The 23,473-nt window shown below is 45.3% G+C and overlaps 1 protein-coding gene across 1 annotated transcript in view; it reads left to right on the top strand.

The window, feature by feature from the left end:
- Positions 1-15,146: 15,146 nt before the first annotated feature.
- The window catches only part of LOC135051245 (vomeronasal type-2 receptor 26-like), a 77,821-nt gene continuing 69,494 nt past the window's right edge, over positions 15,147-23,473 (top strand). Inside the window, exons 1-2 of the mRNA XM_063957335.1 lie at positions 15,147-15,430; positions 22,321-22,612. Coding sequence (XP_063813405.1) covers positions 15,147-15,430; positions 22,321-22,612 — 576 coding nt within the window. The remainder of the gene's footprint in view (positions 15,431-22,320; positions 22,613-23,473) is intronic.

Genomic DNA, 23,473 nt, shown 5'->3' with positions numbered 1-23,473 from the left:
TGAGTAAGATAAGCGACCCTAGTGGCCGACACAAACACCTGGCCCATCTAGGAGTGGCACTGCAGTGTCACGCAGGATGGCCCTTCCAAAAAACACTCCCCAAACAGCACATGACGCAAAGAAAAAAAGAGGCGCAATGAGGTAGCTGTGTGAGTAAGCTAAGCGACCCTAGTGGCCGACACAAACACCTGGCCCATCTAGGAGTGGCACTGCAGTGTCACGCAGGATGGCCCTTCCAAAAAAACACAAAAACAAAAAAACAAGTATCAAGAAGATAGAAAAAAAAAAAAAACACGGGTAGGTAGTATACAATTATGGATGGACGAGCGACTGCCGACACAGAGGTAGCTACAGCCGTGGACTACCGTACTGTGTCTGCTGCTAATATAGACTGGATGATAATGAGATAAAATTAAAATATATATATATATATATATATCACACTAGTACTGCAGCCGGACAGGTGTATATATATTATGTAATGACGGACCTGCTGGACACTGTCTGTCAGCACTGCAGACTCCTAAAGTAAGCTACTAGTATCAAGAAGATAGAAAAAAAAACCACAGGTAGGTGGTATACAATTATGGCTGGACCAGCGACTGCCGACACAGAGGTAGCTACAGCCGTAGACTACCGTACTGTGTCTGCTGCTAATATAGACTGGATGATAATGAGATAAAATTAAAATATATATATATATCACACTAGTACTGCAGCCAGACAGGTATATATATATATTATGTAATGACGGACATGCTGGACACTGTCTGTCAGCACTGCAGACTCCTAAAGTAAGCTACTAGTATCAAGAAGATAGAAGAAAAAAAAAAACCACGGGTAGGTGGTATACAATTATGGATGGGCCAGCGACTGCCGACACAGAGGTAGCTACAGCCGTGGACTACCGTACTGTGTCTGCTGCTAATATAGACTGGATGATAATGAGATAAAATTAAAATATATATATATATATATCACACTAGTACTGCAGCCGGACAGGTATATATATATTATGTAATGACGGACCTGCTGGACACTGTCTGTCAGCACTGCAGACTCCTAAAGTAAGCTACTAGTATCAAGAAGATAGAAAAAAAAACCACGGGTAGGTGGTATACAATTATGGATGGACCAGCGACTGCCGACACAGAGGTAGCTACAGCCGTGGACTACCGTACTGTGTCTGCTGCTAATATAGACTGGATGATAATGAGATAAAATTAAAATATATATATATATATATATCACACTAGTACTGCAGCCGGACAGGTATATATATATTATGTAATGACGGACCTGCTGGACACTGTCTGTCAGCACTGCAGACTCCTAAAGTAAGCTACTAGTATCAAGAAGATAGAAAAAAAAAACCACGGGTAGGTGGTATACAATTATGGATGAACCAGCGACTGCCGACACAGAGGTAGCTACAGCCGTGGACTACCGTACTGTGTCTGCTGCTAATATAGACTGGATGATAATGAGATAAAATTAAAATATATATATATATATATATCACACTAGTACTGCAGCCGGACAGGTATATATATATTATGTAATGACGGACATGCTGGACACTGTCTGTCAGCACTGCAGACTCCTAAAGTAAGCTACTAGTATCAAGAAGATAGAAAAAAAAACCACGGGTAGGTGGTATACAATTATGGATGGGCCAGCGACTGCCGACACAGAGGTAGCTACAGCCGTGGACTAACGTACTGTGTCTGCTGCTAATATAGACTGGATGATAATGAGATAAAATTAAAATATATATATATATATCACACTAGTACTGCAGCCGGACAGGTATATATATATATTATGTAATGACGGACCTGCTGGACACTGTCTGTCAGCACTGCAGACTCATAAAGTAAGCTACTAGTATCAAGAAGATAGAAAAAAAAACCACGGGTAGGTGGTATACAATTATGGATGGACCAGCGACTGCCGACACAGAGGTAGCTACAGCCGTGGACTACCGTACTGTGTCTGCTGCTAATATAGACTGGATGATAATGAGATAAAATTAAAATATATATATATATATCACACTAGTACTGCAGCCGGACAGGTATATATATATTATGTAATGACGGACCTGCTGGACACTGTCTGCAGAATGCGTTTATAAAAACACCACACGACGAGTGTTTAACTTTTTCAGGCAGACAATCACAATATACTGGTGGTCACCAGACAACCACAATACTGGTGGTCAGTGGTCACTGGTCAGTCACACTGGCAGTGGCACTCTGGCAGCAAAAGTGTGCACTGTACTTAAATGTACTCCTGCTATAACTGCTCCCCAGTCTCCCCCACAATTAAGCTGTGTGAGCAGTGAGCACTCAGCACAGTCAGATAATGATATACAGTATTACATATGATGCAGCACACTGGGCTGAGCACAGATATGGTATGTGACTGTGTCACACTGTGTATCGTTTTTTTTCAGGCAGAGAACTGATTAATTATTAAACTGGTGGTCACTGGTCACACTATCAGCAGCAAGTAGTACTCCTCCTAATAATATGCTCCCCAAAATTTGTGTCTCTCTCTAGTACTCTAGTCTAAACGGAGAGGACGCCAGCCACGTCCTCTCCCTATCAATCTCAATGCACGTGTGAAAATGGCGGCGACGCGCGGCTCCTTATATAGAATCCGAGTCTCGCGATAGAATACGAGCCTCGCGAGAATCCGACAGCGGGATGATGACGTTCGGGCGCGCTCGGGTTAACCGAGCAAGGCGGGAAGATCCGAGTCGCTCGGACCCGTGTAAAAAAACATGAAGTTCGGGCGGGTTCGGATTCCGAGGAACCGAACCCGCTCATCTCTAATATATATATATATATATATGGAAAAAGAAATTGAAATTGGAGGTGTGAGCACAAACCGGGTTTAAATGGAGAATGTCTGTGGAACTACAAGTCCAAGTCCAGATTGTTAGATCCAAATTGAAACAGGTAAAGTTTCCAAATAATCTGGCTGCACACTGCCAATTAGATCAGCTGTCGTCCACCCCGTTCTCCCATCTCCCAATGGGGAAAGATTTTGTCTAGAGAAGATAGAATAATGGGGGGCGCCAATAGTGCATTAAAAGATGACAATTTATTAACACATCATAAAACACAGGTCTAAAAAATGTAAGCGTACCAAAGATGGCGGTATAATCACAGCTGATACATTCGTTTTAAAATCAAAGATTCAAGATGGATTCACCACTGCATGTTGCCTTGTTCAGCGTCCATCCATAAACCACGTGGCTTATAACACCTAGGAGCAAAAGTTAAAGTGCTAGTGCAAACAATATTATTTATATGCTTATGGGCTATTCAAATTCTTACAATTAAGAACACTCAATTAACCTTGTGCAGGTAAGCAAATAAACTCCTAAACATTGTTGCCCTCTTGTGGTGAAAACTGGAAGCTGCATAAATTGTTTTTAAACGGATGGTTATTTAAAAGTAGTTGGTTTTTACTACTAAAGAAAATATTCGATGAGATCAATTTACAGAAAGTGTGACAGGCCCAGCGATTCATTGAGTCCCTTAGGAGATAAACAATCCAACCTGAAAATCCAGCGGGATTCCAGTTGTAATAGTTTTCTCCCTCGGTCCCCACCACGACGTGATGGGGGTATGTGGTCAACAGCCTTATATCTCAAACTTGCCAGATTATGTTTAAACTGGACAAAGTGTCGGGCTACCGGTTGTTCGCTTGTCCCTGACAGTAAGGCATTTCTGATAGCCGACCGATGCTGGGTCAACCTCACTTTTAATTGGCACTCGGTCTTCCCGACATAATAGAGGCCACAAGGGCATACCAATATATAGATTACAAATCGGCTGGTACATGTTAGTGGCCAGTTGATTTTGAATCGTTGCCCTGTGTGAGGATGGGGTATGGTGTCACCTGTTAATAAGTAAGAACATGTTGTACACCCCAAACATTTAAAACATCCGCTTTTTCTGGTAATAAAATTTTGGGGTGTGGGAGATGTTAAAAAACCCTGTGACATCAGTCTTAACCAGCAGATCTTTTAAGTTCCTGCCGCGTGAATAGCTGGGTCTTAGTCTAGTTTTCTGAAAGCATTTAATATCTGGATCTGAACTGACCATCTGCCATAATTTTTTGGCCTGTTTTGTGATTCTTGGACTTTGCGTATTGAACTCATTTACCCAAGTGACCACCTCCTGTTTTTTCTTTCTAATCATACTTTCAGGGAATTTTTTAGATGCTTGTTGCGACATATGTATGGCTTTATCTCTGGCTTTGCGTAATTCCTTAACGCAATAGCCCCTGTCACTAAATTTTTTAACCATCACATCAAGTTGACACGGCCTGATTTTGATCACTGTTATTTCTGCATACACGTAGAAATTGTGAGTATGGAAGACCTCGGATTGTCGTTTTGGGGTGGAAGCTATCCGCATGGAGGATAGTATTGCGGTCTGTGGGCTTCGCATACAAGGAAGTGTGGATTTGTTGATCTCTAATCTGTATGCATATGTCCAGAAAGCAAATTGTGCTTGTATTACTCGTCATGGTAAACTTAATTGGACTACTAGATGCATTTTGTTTATCTATGATCGAAATTAAAATTGAGAGATCATCCTGCCACAAAATCAATAAATCATCAATATAACGATGGTACATGAACAGTGCAGTAGATATATCATGATTTTCAAAAAAGATGCTTTTTTCCGTCTCCCACATAAAACAATTAGCGAAAGACGGGGCCACCGAGGACCCCATCGCGCACCCGGTGACCTGTTTATAGAACTCACCATTAAAGATAAAATAGTTGTGTTCTAAAGTAAAAAGCAACAAAGTTAAAAACTGGTCAATGTCAGGACCATTGTACAATATGTTACCAAAAATCAACTTGCGGACAGCCTCCACACCTGCTTTGTGCGGTATGCAGGTGTATAAACTGGTGACATCCAGTGTCACCAGTGTCACCTTCTCTGGAACCATACCAATCTGTGCAAAATGTTTTAATAAAGTGCTAGAGTCTTTCAGGTGTGTAAAAGTGTTCTGAATACAGGGTTGTAAATACGAGTCTAAAAAAATTGCCACTGGTTCGCACAGAGAGGCACGGGCCGAGATGATAGGTCTGCCCGGTGGCCTCAGTGCGTCTTTGTGGATCTTTGGCAACGTGTAAAATATGCGTATAACAGGGAACGGGCTACCAAATTTCTCCACCATTACCTAGGATAATAACCCCTGTATCTTCGCCTGTTTCAGAATGCCGTCCAGTTCTCGCTTGTATTCCATGGTAGGATCGTGATCCAATTTGAGGTAGGTCGAGGTGTCACTTAGCAGCCGTTCACATTCCTGTATGTAGGCTGTTGTCTCTTGGATGATGATGGCACCTCCCTTGTCGGCTGCCCGTATTAAAATGTCCGTCCGTGTTTGAAGACCTTTCAATGCATTCCTCTCATCACGGGATAAATTGTGTCTAATTGGGCATTCTGGAGTCTCCACACTCTCCTCAAGGAGCCGATGAAAAGTTTTTATAGATGGATTTGAAGATTGTGGATCGAAGTGTGAGTGTGGCCCCAGTCTGCATACACATTCTGGTAAAACAGCTGAAGGGTTCGTGGTTGGCTGTTTAGAGTAGTACTCCTTTAGTTTCAGTATCCTGTTGAATTTAAAAGTTTCCACTTTCCATCTAAACTTGTCCACTTTATTTGTTGGAATAAAGATTAACCCTTTATTCAAAAGGCTTCGCTCTGCATCAGTAAGCACATGGTTGGACAAGTTGAAGATGGTGTCTACTTAGGCTTGCGTTGTCTTCCCTTTGGTTTGTCTTTGCGACTGGCCCCCCCGCCACGTTGGCCTCTTCCCCGGGTGACCACGTTTGCCCGGGTGCGAACCCCTAAAGGGGTCATACTGGTATTAGTTTGTTAGGGTCTCCTGCCCTGTGCTGCCACGTCGTCATGGCAACCGGGAGACAAGTGCTAGTGGAGTAACCTGAGCGCAGCTGATACTCCGGTTCGGGTCTTTTGCTGTGCAGTGGTTATAGGCTCTGTGCACGGCAGGGGATCCGGTGCTGGTTTTTGTGCTCACAGTCTGTGAGGTCTGAGTGGGGCGTGGACAGCACCTGCTTTATAAGGCCTCTTTTCAGGGTAAGCAGATGCTGCTGAATCTCTGTTGGTTAGTCAGTTCATGAAAGTTAGCCAGTACTGTGTAGCTTTGTATTTGTTTGTTGCTTAATGCAAATAGGCCTGGGGATTTGGTATTACACTCTGCCAATCCAGACCTAGCAGTAAGACTGGAGTCAGTCGTTTAGCTTGCTGGGGTTCTGTTATTACTCTGTGAACTTAGCAAGTTTGCGGCTGTATTCTAACACTTGCCTGTCTAATCCTGTCTCACTGTGCTAGGTGTCAGGGGTCAGTTTAGTGGCAGTAAGCTTAAACCTGTGCACTGCAAGTGAGAATCAGGATTGTGGAGGCTCTCCTTGTGTCTATCATTCCATCTCTGACCAAGGAGTTTACTGCCACACCCGTTGGTAACCCTTTAGGGTTTTGCTGTTGCCCTTAGCAACAGCATTTCGGGTTCTCTACGTATTAAAACACAACATCTTGCTTTTTACATCTGAGCAGTTCTAATACAAGGGAGATACCCAGTTCCTTAGCCTCTGGGCTTCTCTGTTCACTGTGTGTGTATTGTGTTACCCTATCACCTTCTGTGTACGTTATGTCATATTCCCCAGTTTGTCTGTGAGTCCATTTGTTTTGCATAACAGTTCTGACACTAGTACTTTCCTGCAGGCACTGGTGTGCATAACATATTCAGCAGCCTAATACTCCTGTTGAAATTTTGTGGGAATATGGAGCATACCCCTCAAAATACGTTGCAACAGGTGGTCGATCAGGTGCAGGTCCTGACTCGACAATTTAATGATTTGTCCATTAAAATGCACACCTCCCAGGCTGCTGGCGGAGCTCCCGCAGCAGCAGCACCTGCAGGGGTTAAGGAGCCAAAAGTAAATCTCCCGGATCGTTTTTCTGGAGATCGCTCGCAGTTCTTTTGTTTCAAGGAGAGCTGCAAGCTATACTTCCGGCTTAGGCCTCAGTCTTCTGGGTCGGAGATTCAGCGGGTGGGCATAGTGATTTCCTTGCTACAAGGAGACCCACAGGTCTGGGCATATGGGTTGCAGCCTGACTGTCCGTCGCTTAAAAGTGTTGATGCTTTTTTTACGGCACTGGGCATGTTGTATGATGACCCTGACAAGACGGCCTCAGCCGAGGCTCAGATTTCGATCCTTAAGCAAGGGCGAAGGCCAGTTGAGGTTTACTGTACGGAGTTTCGGAGGTTGGCCAATGATACCCAGTGGAATGACCCAGCCCTGAGACACCAGTACCGAAGAGGTCTTCCTAACCAGATAAAGGACCAACTGGTACAATATCCCTTGCCTGATAGCTTGGATCAGCTCATGCAGTTATCCATCCGGGTGGATAGACGGCTGAGAGAGCGTAGGCTTGAAAGGGAGACTGAGATTTCCTTCCTTCCCAAGGGAACCTCAGACTCTGAGGAATTTTCTGAGGAGCCTATGCAGATTGGGGCTACCCGCCTCTCCTCGCGTGAGAAGACGCGGAGGAGACAGCAGGGGTTGTGTTTGTACTGTGGGAATAAAGGTCATGTGGTAGTATCATGCCCAGAAAAGCCGGAAAACTTCAGGGCCTGAGGGTGATGGGAAATATCCTGTCAGGCCAGAAGTCAGAATTTCCCAAGAAGACTTTTATCATTCCGGTGACCTTGAAGATCCTCGGTCAAACTGTCAAGACTGAGGCCTTTGTGGACAGTGGGGCCGACGGGGTTTTTATGGACCGCCAATTCGCCCTAAAACACTCTGTTCCCTTAGTACCCTTGGCATCGGAAATTGAGATTTGTGGGTTAAACGGGGAACCATTATCCCTAGGTAAAATTACCTCTTGCACTAGCCAGATTTCTTTGTTTATTGGAGCCACACACTCTGAAAAATTGTCCTTTTATGTGACTGTCTGTACTTTTGCCCCATTGGTGTTGGGGTTACCCTGGTTAAGGGCCCACAATCCTCAATTTGACTGGGTCTCTGGGGAGATTCTTAGTTGGGGTACTGATTGTTTCAGGAGTTGCTTGAGCCTTCCAGTCAGGCTCTCGCAGCTAAGTTTGCCAGGATTGCCAGGGTGTTATGCAGATTTTGCGGACGTGTTCTCCAAAAAAGTTGCAGAGGTACTACCTCCCCATCGCCCCTATGACTGTGCCATTGATTTGTTGCCAAATGCTAAGCTTCCCAAGAGCAGGTTGTACTCCCTGTCACGTCCTGAGACTCAGGCTATGGCAGAGTACATTCAGGAGAACTTGGCTAAGGGATTTATCAGACCTTCACTGTCTCCAGTTGGGTCGGGGTTCTTCTTCGTGGGTAAAAAGGACGGTTCGTTGCGACCCTGCATCGACTTCAGGGAATTGAACCGTATCACGATTAAAAACTCATACCCACTGCCTCTCATTTCGGTCTTGTTTGACCAGCTTCGTACTGCCACCATTTTTTCTAAGATTGACCTACGCGGTGCGTACAATCTAATCCGAATAAGAGAGGGGGATGAATGGAAGACTGCCTTTAATACCCACTCAGGGCATTATGAATATTTGGTGATGCCTTTTGGGCTCTGTAATGCCCCGGCAGTCTTCCAGGATTTCATGAATGATGTGCTCAGGGAATATTTGGATAGATTCTTAGTTGTATACTTAGATGACATCCTAATCTTCTCCCATTCCCTGGAGGAACATCGGAAGCATGTACGCTTAGTCCTCCAGAAACTCAGAGACCACCGGCTTGGGGCGAAGCTGGAGAAGTGCGAATTTGAAGTTCAGCAAATCGCATTTCTAGGATATATTATCTCCCCAGAAGGTTTCCAAATGGAGGGTTCCAAGGTACAGGCAGTCCTGGATTGGGTGCAGCCCACTAGTTTGAAGGCGCTTCAGCGTTTCCTGGGCTTTGCGAATTTTTATAGACGATTTATCGCTGGATTTTCGTCTATAGTGGCGCCCTTGGTGGCACTCACTAAGAAAGGGGCGGATGTTGCTCACTGGTCTTGTGAGGCTAAAGCGGCTTTTGCCCGTCTCAAAAGGGCATTTGTTTCGGCCAAGGTGCTGCGACACCCAGATCCAGAGCGTCCTTTTGTGGTGGAGGTGGATGCCTCTGAGATGGGTATTGGGGCAGTGCTTTCTCAGATGGGAGTGTCTGATAATCGCCTTCATCCCTGTGCTTACTTTTCCCGTAAATTTTCGCCTGCCGAGATGAATTATGACGTGGGTAACCGGGAATTGTTGGCTATTAAGGATGCACTCGAGGAGTGGAGACACTGGCTTGAGGGGGCTAAGTTTGTGGTCTCAATTCTCACTGACCATAAGAATCTGGCATATTTAGAGTCAGCGAAGCGTCTCAATGCCAGGCAGGCACGATGGGCTTTGTTTTTTGCTCGCTTTAATTTTTTGATAACATATCGCCCTGGGTCAAAAAACATCAAGGCTGATGCGCTCTCGCGGAGTTTTGCTCCAATCCAGGAGACCACCGAGGAGCCGTTGCCCATTGTTTCCCCATCATGTATTAAAGTGGGCATTACCCAGGACCTCTTATCATTAGTCCTTAGAGCACAGGAGCAGGCTCCTCCAGACCTTCCGGTAGGTCTTTTGTTTGTGCCTCCTAGGTTAAGACAGCGAGTGTTCCTGGAATTTCATGCCAAGAAGTCGGCAGGTCACCCGGGTATTGCCAGAACTCGGGAGTTGCTATCTAGGGCGGTGTGGTGGCCCTCGGTGGCTAAGGATGTGGATCAGTGGGTTCGGGCATGTGACATCTGTGCCCGAAATAAGACTCCTAGGGGGTTCCTGTTGGCCTATTACATCCACTCTCTATCCCATCTAAGCCATGGACCCACATTTCAATGGATTTTGTGGTGGACTTGCCCAAATCCTCGGGGATGACTGCCATCTGGGTTGTCGTTGACAGGTTTTCGAAGATGGCGCACTTCGTTCCACTGGTTGGGCTGCCATCAGCCAGACGCCTGTCTGAATTATTTATGCTGCATGTTGTGCGTCTCCACGGGTTGCCACTTGATGTGGTCTCTGACCGCGGATCCCAGTTTGTGGCCAAATTCTGGAGGGCATTTTGTTCCGATCTCCAGATTTCTGTCAGCTTGTCGTCAGGCTACCATCCGCAGTCTAATGGGCAGACTGAAAGGGTGAACCAGTCCTTGGAGCAGTTCCTCAGGTGTTATGTCTCCAAGTGTCAGACTGACTGGGTTGCTCATCTGTCCATGGCGGAGTTTGCCTATAACAACGCGGCTCACTCTGCTACAGGGATCTCTCCCTTCCTTTGTGTGTATGGGCATCATCCTAAGGCCAATTCTTTTGACCCCCTGGACTCCACGCCTGGTGGTTCCTCTGTGGTTTCGGTCCTTAGAGGTATTTGGCGGAAAGTGAAGAAAGCCCTTGTGTCTGTGTCATTAGTGACCAAAAGGGTTTTTGATAAGCGGAAAAGACCCTGCAGCTTCAAATTAGGAGACTTCGTCTGGTTGTCTACCAAGAATTTGAAGTTGAGACAGCCATCTCATAAGTTAGGGCCCCGATTCATCGGCCCTTATAAGATCACCAGGGTTATCAATCCGGTGGCATTTCAGTTAGATCTGCCCCGTTCTTTGGGTATCAATAAAACATTTCATTGTTCCCTTTTAAAACGGGCGATTAGTAATCCTTCTTCCAGTGGAAGACCTTCCCCTCTTCTGATACGTGGCCAGAGGGAGTTTGTTGTTGAAAGGATTCTTGACTCCAAGGTGGTTCGGGGTCGGCTGTCATTTTTGGTGCACTGGAAGGGGTATGGCCCGGAGGAGTGGTCGTGGGTGCGCAGTTGTGATCTTCATGCCCCCAGACTGATACGCTCTTTCTTCTCGCAGTTCCCCGATAAACCCGGTGGTAGGGGTTCTTTGACCCCTCGTCAGAGGGGGGGTACTGTTAGGGTCTCCTGCCCTGTGCTGCCACGTCGTCATGGCAACCGGGAGACAAGTGCTAGTGGAGTAACCTGAGCGCAGCTGATACTCCGGTTCGGGTCTTTTGCTGTGCAGTGGTTATAGGCTCTGTGCACGGCAGGGGATCCGGTGCTGGTTTTTGTGCTCACAGTCTGTGAGGTCTGAGTGGGGCGTGGACAGCACCTGCTTTATAAGGCCTCTTTTCAGGGTAAGCAGATGCTGCTGAATCTCTGTTGGTTAGTCAGTTCATGAAAGTTAGCCAGTACTGTGTAGCTTTGTATTTGTTTGTTGCTTAATGCAAATAGGCCTGGGGATTTGGTATTACACTCTGCCAATCCAGACCTAGCAGTAAGACTGGAGTCAGTCATTTAGCTTGCTGGGGTTCTGTTATTACTCTGTGAACTTAGCAAGTTTGCGGCTGTATTCTAACACTTGCCTGTCTAATCCTGTCTCACTGTGCTAGGTGTCAGGGGTCAGTTTAGTGGCAGTAAGCTTAAACCTGTGCACTGCAAGTGAGAATCAGGATTGTGGAGGCTCTCCTTGTGTCTATCATTCCATCTCTGACCAAGGAGTTTACTGCCACACCCGTTGGTAACCCTTTAGGGTTTTGCTGTTGCCCTTAGCAACAGCATTTCGGGTTCTCTACGTATTAAAACACAACATCTTGCTTTTTACATCTGAGCAGTTCTAATACAAGGGAGATACCCAGTTTCTTAGCCTCTGGGCTTCTCTGTTCACTGTGTGTGTATTTTGTTAACCTATCACCTTCTGTGTACGTTATGTCATATTCCCCAGTTTGTCTGTGAGTCCATTTGTTTTGCATAACAGTTCTGACACTAGTACTTTCCTGCAGGCACTGGTGTGCATAACATAGTTGTGGCGGAGCTGGGGATGCCCTCTTCAGATTCGCTCGCCGAGGTGCTGGAGAATCTGACCCTCTGAGTTTTCTTATATGAATTTGGATGCTGGCGTCCCCAGAAGGCATTCGGTGTCTGGTGCAGCCAGTTGTATACCCGATGCTGAGCATAGTCAGCCTGTACTTTTCTGTGTTTTTCCTTTTTGTATCTAACCAGATCATTTTTATATGTCTCTAGTTGTTCTTTGAGTTTGGACATCCAGTTTACTGATTGATCCTGTGTCAGAGTCTCCAAGTGTTCCTGTTCAAAAGTGGCAATTTTCTCTCTGGCCACATTCCACTCTCTCGTTGACTCCTCTATTACTAGCAGGATAAGGTCCATGGAACACTTATTCAGTATGGAAATCCATCGTTTACAGAAACTTGTATTGTGCCGACCAATTGTCGGTGTGTTGTGGACTCTGAAACCACGGGGAATCTGCTTGGCTCTGAAGTAGTCAGAAAGAGTGCGGCTATGATACAGAAAGTCTATCTCCCGTTTTTTGATTTTAAACAGCTCTTTGTAAATCTCAGCATTAGATTCAATAAATTCTTCTGTTAGGGCAGTATCTTTGTGAAGAATATTAGCGGCATCTACGTCAGAAAAGCTTAATGTTTCATAATTGTCGCATTCCATCAGGAATGAAGTGAAGTCCTCTTCACCAGTGGAAGTAGCCATAGTGATTCTGACGTGCCTTACTTATCCTTAACAGGAAACAAAGTGTCCTTGTGCCATAAAAGTGCCCCGGTGATAAAGTACAGTGTGCAAATCCACTTGTGACAGAAAGTGCTGATGCAATTGCAGTGCAAATAAATAAGGCTGTGGAGGGGAATGTCTGTGCTGCCGGGTGCCTTGGGTTGATGCAGCAAACTTACCCACCGCGGCAGTGCGCTGTATCTTAATATACAATCAGCAACTGGACCCCAGCACTCCGGACTGATGCAAATCCTGCTCCGGTGCCTTCCCTTCAGGGCTTGTAACCTCTGTTTAGCATATAATACCTTGGAGAGGGCGGCACTCAAAGACTTGGAAAAATGATGTAGGTGAAAAGAAAACCCCGCAGGGCAACCTTTATTGTGACGTTTCGGGGACTAGCCCCTTCCTCAGACAACACACGTGAACAAAAACCAGTGTTTAAATAGACAAAATAATTAAGACAACTTACCCTCCTCCCTAGTGTGCTCCCAGGCGTGCCCGGCCGCCGATCTGCAGCGGCACCTCCGTCCGCGGGACCACCGTCGCGCCGGAAGTGACGTCACGCGTCCGGCCCGGTTACCATGGAAACACACTGCAACAGAAAATGGGGCAGCATAAGTTGTGTGTACACACAATGCGACTAAACAAGACTATACAATGATGTGCAATACAAATGCAGTACATAACAGTGCAAAAGTAGTTTAAAATTGTAGTTTAAAACTGTGTAAAAAACTGAACGGTGTTACATACATGTGCCCAGTTTACTTAATATCAACCACCATAAAATCAATCTAATTATAACACCTAGGAGCAAAAGTTAAAGTGCTAGTGCAAACAATATTATTTATATGCTTATGGGCTATTCAAATTCTTACAATTAAGAATACTCAATTAACCTTGTGCAGGTAAGCAAATAAACTCCTAAACACTGTTGCCCTCTTGTGGTGAAAACTGGAAGCTGCATAAATTGTTTTTAAACGAATGGTTATTTAAAAGTAGTTGGTTTTTACTACTAAAGAAAATATTCGATGAGATCAATTTACAGAAAGTGTGACAGGCCCAGCGATTCGTTGAGTCCCTTAGGAGATAAACAATCCAACCTGAAAATCCAGCGGGATTCCAGTTGTAATAGTTTTCTCCCTCGGCCCCCACCACGACGTGATGGGGGTATGTGGTCAACAGCCTTGTGGTGGGGACCGAGGGAGAAAACTATTACAACTGGAATCCCAGTTTCACTATCTCACTCTCACTCAAAAAAGTCCGTATTTCGGAATATTCCGTATTTCGGAATATTTGGATATGGGATACTCAACCTGTAATTGACAACGCAGTAGGTTTTAAGTGTTAAATACTGTACTTTTGCATGAAAATATCAATCTAAGATTTATACATGTACAGCAGTATTTCCCAACCACTTTCTTCAAGGCACACTAATAGTCCAGGTTTTGGTGACGTCCATGCTTGAGCACAGATGGTTAAATCAAAATTCCATACTGAGGTTACCATTTAAGTTACCTGTGCTAAACGGTATGCAGTTAAAATACCACCTGAAGGGATCCCGGCTGCCGCAATACCGACACCGTAATCCCAACGGGGGTACTGTCTCACCATGGGAATATAGGGGGTCATTCCGAGTTGTTCGCTCGTTATTTTTTTCTCGCAACGGAGCGATTAGTCGCTAATGCGCATGCGCAATGTCCGCAGTGCGACTGCGCCAAGTAAATTTGCTATGCAGTTAGGTATTTTACTCACAGCATTACGAGGTTTTTTCTTCGTTCTGGTGATCGTAATGTGATTGACAGGAAGTGGGTGTTTCTGGGCGGAAACTGGACGTTTTATGGGTGTGTGCGAAAAAACGCTACCGTTTCTGGGAAAAACGCGGGAGTGGCTGAAGAAACGGAGGAGTGTCTGGGCGAACGCTGGGTGTGTTTGTGACGTCAAACCAGGAACGAAACTGACTGAACTGATCGCAGATGCCGAGTAAGTGTGGAGCTACTCAGAAACTGCTAAGTGTCTATTCGCAATTTTGCTAATCTTTCGTTCGCAATTTTGATAAGCTAAGATTCACTCCCAGTAGGCGGCGGCTTAGCGTGTGCAAAGCTGCTAAAAGCAGCTTGCGAGCGAACAACTCGGAATGAGGGCCATAGGCAAGTAGGTGATTCTCCCTCTGTGGGTGTCCACAACACCCATACAGGGAGAATAGAACCAGTGGCGAGTGTAGAGAGCCACTGTGCCCGAAGCGTGGCGAGCGCAGCAAGACCGCAAGGGGCCTCGATGCGCTCGTCCCTTGCCTGCATTCTGGCGCCCGGGATGCTGATGTCGGTTTAGTGACAGTCGGCATCCAGTGTACCAGGAACATATACAGATCCCTTCTCAAATATGGGAATCCTTAAAATTTTGACTGTCAGTGTGCCCTGAAGACCGTGGTTGGGAACTAACAAAGTGATTTATATTCATCAGTTTATGAAGCCATGATGTGTATTCATGTCCCATTGTCTTACTATGGTTTACCTGAATCCTTAAATATTTAACTAGAATCATGCAGTCAGTGAGGAGATTTAAAAGACGAGATGACAAAATCAATGAATGTTTTCAACAATTTGACTTTGTACTTAATGTTTTACACCAAATGATTTGGCTGTGCATTCTGAGCATCACACTCTGCAGATCTGAGACGCAGAACCCAGCACCTGGATGTCATTTTTCTCCTGCCAATGAATATGGATTTGAATATAAATATTCCCAGGAAGGAGATGTCATAATAGGTGGAATATTCACGGTTAATAACCATTTACAATTACTTAAAGGATTCTTCTGTATGGGGTGAGTAACATTCTGAATAAATACATTTTATTTATTATCTGCATAATGTGATTAATGTGAGTATGGTCCTTACAGAAAAGTTCATCTACTTGTAGTTGTAGTGCAGCAAAAAATTAAACAATTTCGCCTAAAAGACTACAGTAGATTTATGCATCTGCATTTACATCTTTCTCAATATTTTAAACTTACCCAGATCAACATGGGCAATTTAAAAAATATATATATTTTTTTAATAAAATTTATATGTAGTGTATGTATGCATATATATATATATATATATATATATAAAATAATGAAGCTAGCAACCATACTGACATGACTAATTTAGCTGGCATATATTAACTACCATAGCTACAGCCCCCAGAACCACTGCAGGGGCTTGGGGGCACCAGGCTTGGGGGGACGCAGCAGATTCCCATGTGGACTAGCCTTCAGCATGTAAATCTGCTAATGCTCCTCCAAAATGACCACCACCTTCGAAGAAACAGATGCCATATGTCATATTTGTCCTCAAGTGTCTCACTCCCTTGTCCTTGCACAGTGCTCCAGTGTTACCCAAAAGTAGCGGGTGCACTCAGCGCTGGTAGTGGGGCCAGTCACTACCCGCTGCCAACATGCTACACCCCTGGCAATGAGCATTACACCCATGGCAATGTGCATGACACACAGCACATGAAACCCCTGGCAATGAACATGAAACCCAGTGCATGAAACCCCTGGCAACGAGCATCACACCCAGTGCATGAAACTCCTTGCAACAAGCATTACGCCCCTGACAATGAACATGACTCCCAGTGCATGAAACCCCTGGCAACGAGCATTACACCCAGATCATGAAACCCCTGGCAACGAGCATTACACCCAGAGCATGAAATCCCTGGCAATGAACGTTACACCCCTGGCATAATCATGAAATCTCTGGCAATGAGCATTTCACCCCTGGCAATAAGCATTACATCCTTGGCAATGAGTATGACACCAAGCACATGAAACCCCTGGCAATGAGTATTACACCCCTGTCAACGACCATGGAACCCAGACAATGAAACCCCTGACAATGAGCATGGAACCCAGAGCATGAATCCCCTTGTAATGAGCATGGAACCCAGAGCATGAAACTTCTGTCAACCAGCAGGTATTTTTAAAGTAATTAGAAGCCTTACTATGGGGCATAATGTGTCAGGGGCATTGTGGTGTGTGCCATCATGTATCACAGGCATTACAGTATGTGGCATAATGTATCACGGGCATTACAGTGTGTGGCATAATGTGTCAGGAAAATCATGGTGTGTGGCACAATGTGTCACAGGCATTGCTGTATGTTATATAATCTGTCAGGGGCATTGTAGTGTGTAGCATAATGTGTCAGGGGCATTGTGTTGTGTGGCATACTGTATCATGAGCATTGCATTGTGTGGTATAATGTGTTGAGCATTGTGGTGTGTGGCATTATGTGTCAGGAGAATTGTGGTGTCTGGCACAATGTGTCACAGGTATTGTGGTGTGTGGCATAATGTGTCAGGGGCGGGTGTGGTTCATCAAATCGACAGTGTCTAGGTCGACAATGTTTAGGTTGACCACTATAGGTCGACAGTCACTAGGTCGACATGGATGGAAGGTCGACATGGTTTCTAGGTCGACATGTGCTAGGTCGACAGGTCTAAAGGTCGACATGAGGTTGTTGTTTTTTGGTGTCATTTTCTTCGTAGAGTGACCGGGATCCCAAATTAGTGCGCCGCGTCCCCTCGCATGGCTCGCTTCGCTTGCCATGCTTCGGGCATGGTGCCTTCGCTCCGCTACCGCTTCGCTCGGCACACTTTACCGTTCCAATCGTAGTCCACGTGGTTCGTTAAGTATGAAAAAATTCAAAAAAATAATTTTTTTTGAAAAACTCATGTCGACCTTTAGACCTGTCGACCTAGCACATGTTGACCTAGAAACCCTGTCGACCTTCCATCCATGTCGACCTAGTGACTGTCGACCTATAGTGGTCGACCTAAACATTGTCGACCTAGATACTGTCGATCTTCAGACCAGATCCCGTCAGGGGCATTGCGGTGTGTCACATACATTACAGTATGTGGCATAATGTGTCACAGGCATTACGGTGTGTGGCATAATGTGTGAGGAGCAAAACGGTGTGTTATTTTGTGTAATGGGCATTACGGTGTGTGGTATAATGTGTAATGAGCCTTGCAGTTTGTGGCATAATGTGTAAGGAGCAAAACGGTGTGTTATATTGTGTAATGGGCATTACGGTGAGTGGCATAATGTGTAAGGGGCATTACGGTGTGTGGTATAATGTGTAATGAGCCTTGCAGTTTGTGGCATAATGTGTAAGGCGCGTTACTTTAAATGACAAATAATGTAAGGGTCATGAATAAGGATTTATTTTCCCCTGTCGTGACCAATGTCTGGGTGTGCATGCTGCAAAACTGGGGTATAAGGTAGTCTTTTCCTGCAATACCATGCCCATTGCACCATGGCTATGCCCCTTCCCTTCCAAATTCTTTACTCTTTAAATGGCAATAGGGGGTGGAAACTTTTTGGCTTTGGGGAGCAAAATTTCTATTTATTCTACTGTATATATGTATATAAATACCTAAATACATACCATAAATAAATAAATAAACCCCATACTGAGAAACCATCTTTTTCCCTAATCTCTAGCATTTGAAAAAATCTGTGTGACCACAGATTTCAAGTTTTCCATCAGCCCAAAAGACCTATAAACTAGAGATGTATGCGTCTGGTTTTCTGTACACCAAACCCGCCCGAACTTCTGCAATCCGATTGGTGCGAGCTGTGGCTCGGGGATTCCCACCAGGCTTGTATTCCAAAATGAGGCAAAACATAATCTTCCCGGCATCAGATCTTGCATATTTTGGATTTTATATACGTCCGCCCTATAGTGATTCAGGCATCATATCACACAGGATGCCAGACAGTGAGCGCACTAGACTGCTAGGCCAGTATTTTAATTATCAATTATTTACTGGTGCACACAGCCCAGAGCTTCTAAATAACATAGGGCAGCTTTTCATTAACCAATATCCTTTTACTGGTGCACAGTCACACTGTTGCTTAGAATGTAACTGACTAAAGTGCAGTCCAGAGTTCCTAATACAGGGTAGCATTAACCCTTTATTGGTGCATGCTGCTGCTGTAACTGTCCACAGTGCAGCCCCGATCTACCACAGTGCAGCCCAGAGCTCCCACAGTGCAGACCAGAGCTCCTAGCAGTGATACAGGGTAGCATTCACTCTTCATTAGCTCACACTGGTGCTGTAACTTCCTGCTAAGGTTTTTGCTGTGTGCCAATTACCAAAGGTGCCAGTGAGTCACAGCAGTGTATAAAAAATACATCTAAACAAAACAAAATAAAAACTTGTGCTATGCTCAGCAGATACCGTGACACCATCGTAATAATACATGTGCCTTGCATTATGAAGTTGTCTTCTTCAAAAAATAGAAAAAAGTAATTTTTTTCCCAAAAACTTGTGTGTGTTCAGGGCTGAGCAGTGGCACTTTTACAATAATGTTCGGAAGGTGCCGTAACCCTGCGTTAATAATATAAGTGCTGTGAGTCAATATAGATCAAAATCAGTCAATGGAAGAGCAGGAGGCAGCAACCACAAAGTAACAATACTGTGGCTACTGCCAGTCATGATGGCACTACAACTATACTGTAGGTGGTCCAAGGGGCAAAAAGTTTAAGAAATGGCACCTGAAATCAAAATAATTCAAAGAGGTAGAGGTGTCACCTTTAAAACAGACAGTTCAGTGAGCAAAAAAAACAAACACTAAAGGGTAAATTTACTAAAAATTGTGTTTTCCCTGTGTTTAACTGATCATCAGCCCCCCCCACTACAGCTGGTCTCTGCACACAGAGAAATCAGCTAAATTGTGCAGGGAGAGGAACAAAGGGGGTGATTCAGACCTGATCGTAGATGTGCTAAATTTAACACATCTACGATCATCTTCCATGACATGTGGGGGACGCCCAGCACAGGGCTAGTCTGCCCCGCATGTCAGCCCCAACCCCCTTCCCCGCAGAAGTACAAAAGCATTGCACAGTGGCGATGCTTTTGTACTTCAGGAGTAGCTTGCAGTGAGATACCCATCGCTACTTGGATTGCAGTGGCTGCGTGTGACGTCACACAGTCACTGCGGCCCACCCCCCAATGGTCCGGGTATGCCTGCATTGCCCGGATCTCGCCCCCTAAATGGCTGCCAAACACCACCAGCCTGTCAATCAGGCGGAGACGATCGCTAGCCTCAGACAGCTGTCGGCTGTCTGGCATGCACCGGCGCACTGCGGCACCGGCACATGCGCAGTTCAGACCCGATCGCTGCTGTGTGAAAACGCACAGAAGCGATCGGGTCTGAATGACCCCCAAAGTTCCCTCCCTGTACTGTGCCTCTCTGGAGCATACACTCCAGAATGCCGGCCGTACAGCAACTGGCGTAACTTGTGATTAGTGGGTCCAGATAAAATATAATTTGGGACCCCCTTCTCCACCCAAATCCGAGATCACAATATGCTGCATGGTAGTCGGTGGTAGGGAGAGGTAGGGGGTGACAGTGAGAGACAGTGGGTGAAATGGTACAAACACAATGTTCTGCATGGTGTGGAGCAGGCACACAGCAGCCTCCACTCTGTTTGTGACATTGAACCCCCGCCCCTTCTGCTTTTCTCAGTTTGGCACTCAGTCAGGCAGACTCTAACAGTGCCAGTTACACCGGTTGTGAGCTGCCTTTGCAGTGAATCAGGAAAAATGTGCAGCTGTTTATTAATTAGAGGCAGCATGTGGCTGTGATCATCAGTGCCTCTAATTTATTAATTAGAGGCATCATGTGGCTGTGATCATCAGTCCAGCACACACAAGGTCAGCCCTGCCTACCTAAGGTATTGGGCAGGTCCCTCAGGCAGTGGGTCCATCCTGCTTTCTGCACTGGGCCATCTATCCAACATTGCTTAAATGGTCTGAAGGGGGCCCAGGGGATAACTGCTGGTCTGGGCAAAATTGGACCCATTAGTCCTCAGGGGCCCTGGTGCAATGCACCTGCTGCACCAATGGTAGATCTGCCTCTGCGCATGGCATTCTGGGGCACGATTCTGGAAGTGATGTCAGCGGTCAGAGAACACTGTGTCATTACTGGGTCCGGGCACACTGAAGGCTCAGTGCATAATGGGGACTTCGGACTGCAGACATCGAGGAATATTGGGTTATATTTGATGCGGCCAAGCCAGGCTATCACAAGTGATCACAGGCAACCAGCCAGGCAAGTGTTTAAACCAAACCAGGTACTAAGAAGTAACAGTGCTAATTTTCACATTGTGTTGTTTTCATATAATTAACTGGGGATGGTATTGGGATCACGTCGATTGAGATGACAGCAGTCAAAATACCAACAGCAGCATCCCCCCAAAAATCAGGATCCCCACACCAAGGTGGTAATGGGACTAGCCCTAATCTCCAACCTCCCTAACGCTAACCCTTTGTAGCCTGACTCTAACCCCACCCCCCCAAAGCCTAAGCCTAACCCTCCCTGGTGGTGCCTAATCCTAACCCCTAGCCTAAACCTAACCCTTCATCCCCCAAAGCTAACCCTTTACCTCCCTGGGGTAGTGCCTAACCCTAAGTCCCCCTCCCCATAGCCCATCCCTAGCCCTCCCCAGTAGTCTAAACCTAACCCCCCCAGTGGCTTACGATTCTGGTGGCCCATCAAATCCTCCGTGACCGGGATAGTGATCAATGTCGGGATCCTGGCGCTTGCATTCCAAGTAGTATTGGGATTCCGGCATCAGTATTTCGACTACTGGGATCCTGACCAATGGAATCCTGACTGGATCTCATTAACTGCACCCATATTCAGGGTTGGACACAGGTCATGCCATCATACTTCTGGCAGTCATCTGCTTAGCAATAATATACAGTAACTTATTTGAATGTATGTACTGAGTGCTGCCTGGTTGGTGCCACTAGTGTGCTATCACATATACTGTAGCACATAATATTACGGAAGGTGAGGCCAGGAAGGATCCTAGTTAGTTCCCATACCTGATGAATTGATGATAGGCAGAATAGTGGGGATTCAATTATATATAATACATCTTCAAGAAATCAAGCAAACAAATCCAGACTGCTTATACATCACTTTAAACATATTAGTGTGGGTATGTATCCCTTTGCATGTGATGTATGGGGGTCATTCCGAGTTGTTCGCTCGTTATTTTTTTGTCACAACGGAGCAATTAGTCGCTAATGCGCATTCGCAATGTCCGCAGTGCGACTGCGCCAAGTAAATTTGCTATGCAGTTAGGTATTTTACTCACGGCATTACGAGGTTTTTTCTTCGTTCTGCTGATCGTAGTGTGATTGACAGGAAGTGGGTGTTTCTGGGCGGAAACTGGCCGTTTTATGGGTGTGTGCGAAAAAACGCTACCGTTTCTGGGAAAAACGCGGGAGTGGCTGGAGAAATGGAGGAGTGTCTGGGCGAACGCTGGGTGTGTTTGTGATGTCAAACCAGGAACGAAACTGACTGAACTGATCGCAGATGCCGAGTAAGTTTGAAGCTACTCAGAAACTGCTAAGAAGTGTCTATTCGCAATTTTGCAAATCTTTCGTTCACAATTTTGATAAGCTAAGATTCACTCCCAGTAGGTGGCGGCTTAGCGTGTGCAAAGCTGCTAAAAGCAGCTAGCAAGCGAACAACTCGGAATGACCCCCTATGTTAAGAATAATTTCAAAGTAAAAATGTCAATTTTAAATATTGCTGTGACTTATTTAGAATTTTAATTTGAGACAAATATGAACTTTTTGAAAATGAATAAATCCTAAAAAGATATACTAGTAACTAACAGCGCAAACATATTTGTTCAACAGTGCACATCGTGCAGAATACAGACATGTACGAGCTTTTATCTTTGCAATTAATCAGATTAACAGGAACCCAGACATTCTGCCCAATATTACTCTGGGTTATCATTTATATGATTCTTGTGGAAGTGAGTTTAAAGCTGTGGAAGATGTTTTCCGGATATTGTCTGGACATAAAAAGTCAGTTCCTAATTACAGGTGTATGGAACATGGTAAAGTTGCTGGTTTTATTGGAGATCTCAATTCTCACACCACCATTACAATGGCACAGTTGCTTAATGTTTATGGGTATACACAGGTAAGTCCCATCACAACTTCTTTAGAAATAAGCACAAAGTTGTGGAGCATACAGTATGTATCGCTTGGAGAGTTATAAAGTGGAGAGAGGTAACGTACTAACCAATCAGCTCCTGTGATTTTTCAAACACATCCTGTAACATGACAGTTACAGTAGGAGCTGATTGGTTTGTACTTTATCTGTGTCCACTTTATCTCTCTCCAAGCACTGATATATATGCCACACAGTGCAAGTTTAATATATTTATTAATATGAATGGATCAAAGATCCGCATTTTGTGATCAGACTTACAGTAAAATTGCCAAATATATTTTGGATTTACAACAAGAAATAAATGATTAAAAATGTATAATAGCACTGGGACAGAGGGGACAGGGACACCACAGTGGGGATAGGGACAGGACAGTGAGGACAGGACAGAGGTCATAGGACCAGGATAGGGGGGACAGAACAGAACAGAGTGGACAGGAGAGAAGGATGACAGAGACAGGACATAGGGGAGAGGGACAAAACAGTGGGGACAGGATCAGGACAGAGGAGGCAGGGGCAGAACAGAGATGTCAGGAGACAGAAGTTTGAGGGACAGGACAGATGTAATGGCAGGATAGAATAGAGAGGTCAGGAAAAGGAAAGGGGTAATAGGCCAGGACAATAAGGACATGGACAGGACAGTGAGGACAGGACAGAGGTGATAGCACCAGGACAGAAGGGACAGGACAGAAGAGAAGGGTAAGGAGACTGGAGTGACAGGTACAGGACAGAGGTAATAGCACCAGGACAGAGGGGACAGAAATAAAACAGAGGGGACTGGGATACGACAGTGGGGACAGAGACAGGACAATGAGGACATGACGGAGGTGA

This window comes from Pseudophryne corroboree, chromosome 1 (assembly GCF_028390025.1).
Source record: "Pseudophryne corroboree isolate aPseCor3 chromosome 1, aPseCor3.hap2, whole genome shotgun sequence".
NCBI classification, from domain to species: domain Eukaryota; kingdom Metazoa; phylum Chordata; class Amphibia; order Anura; family Myobatrachidae; genus Pseudophryne; species Pseudophryne corroboree.
The sequence above is the reverse complement of the archived record's forward strand: the minus strand, read 5'-3'. Positions and strand labels throughout refer to the sequence as shown.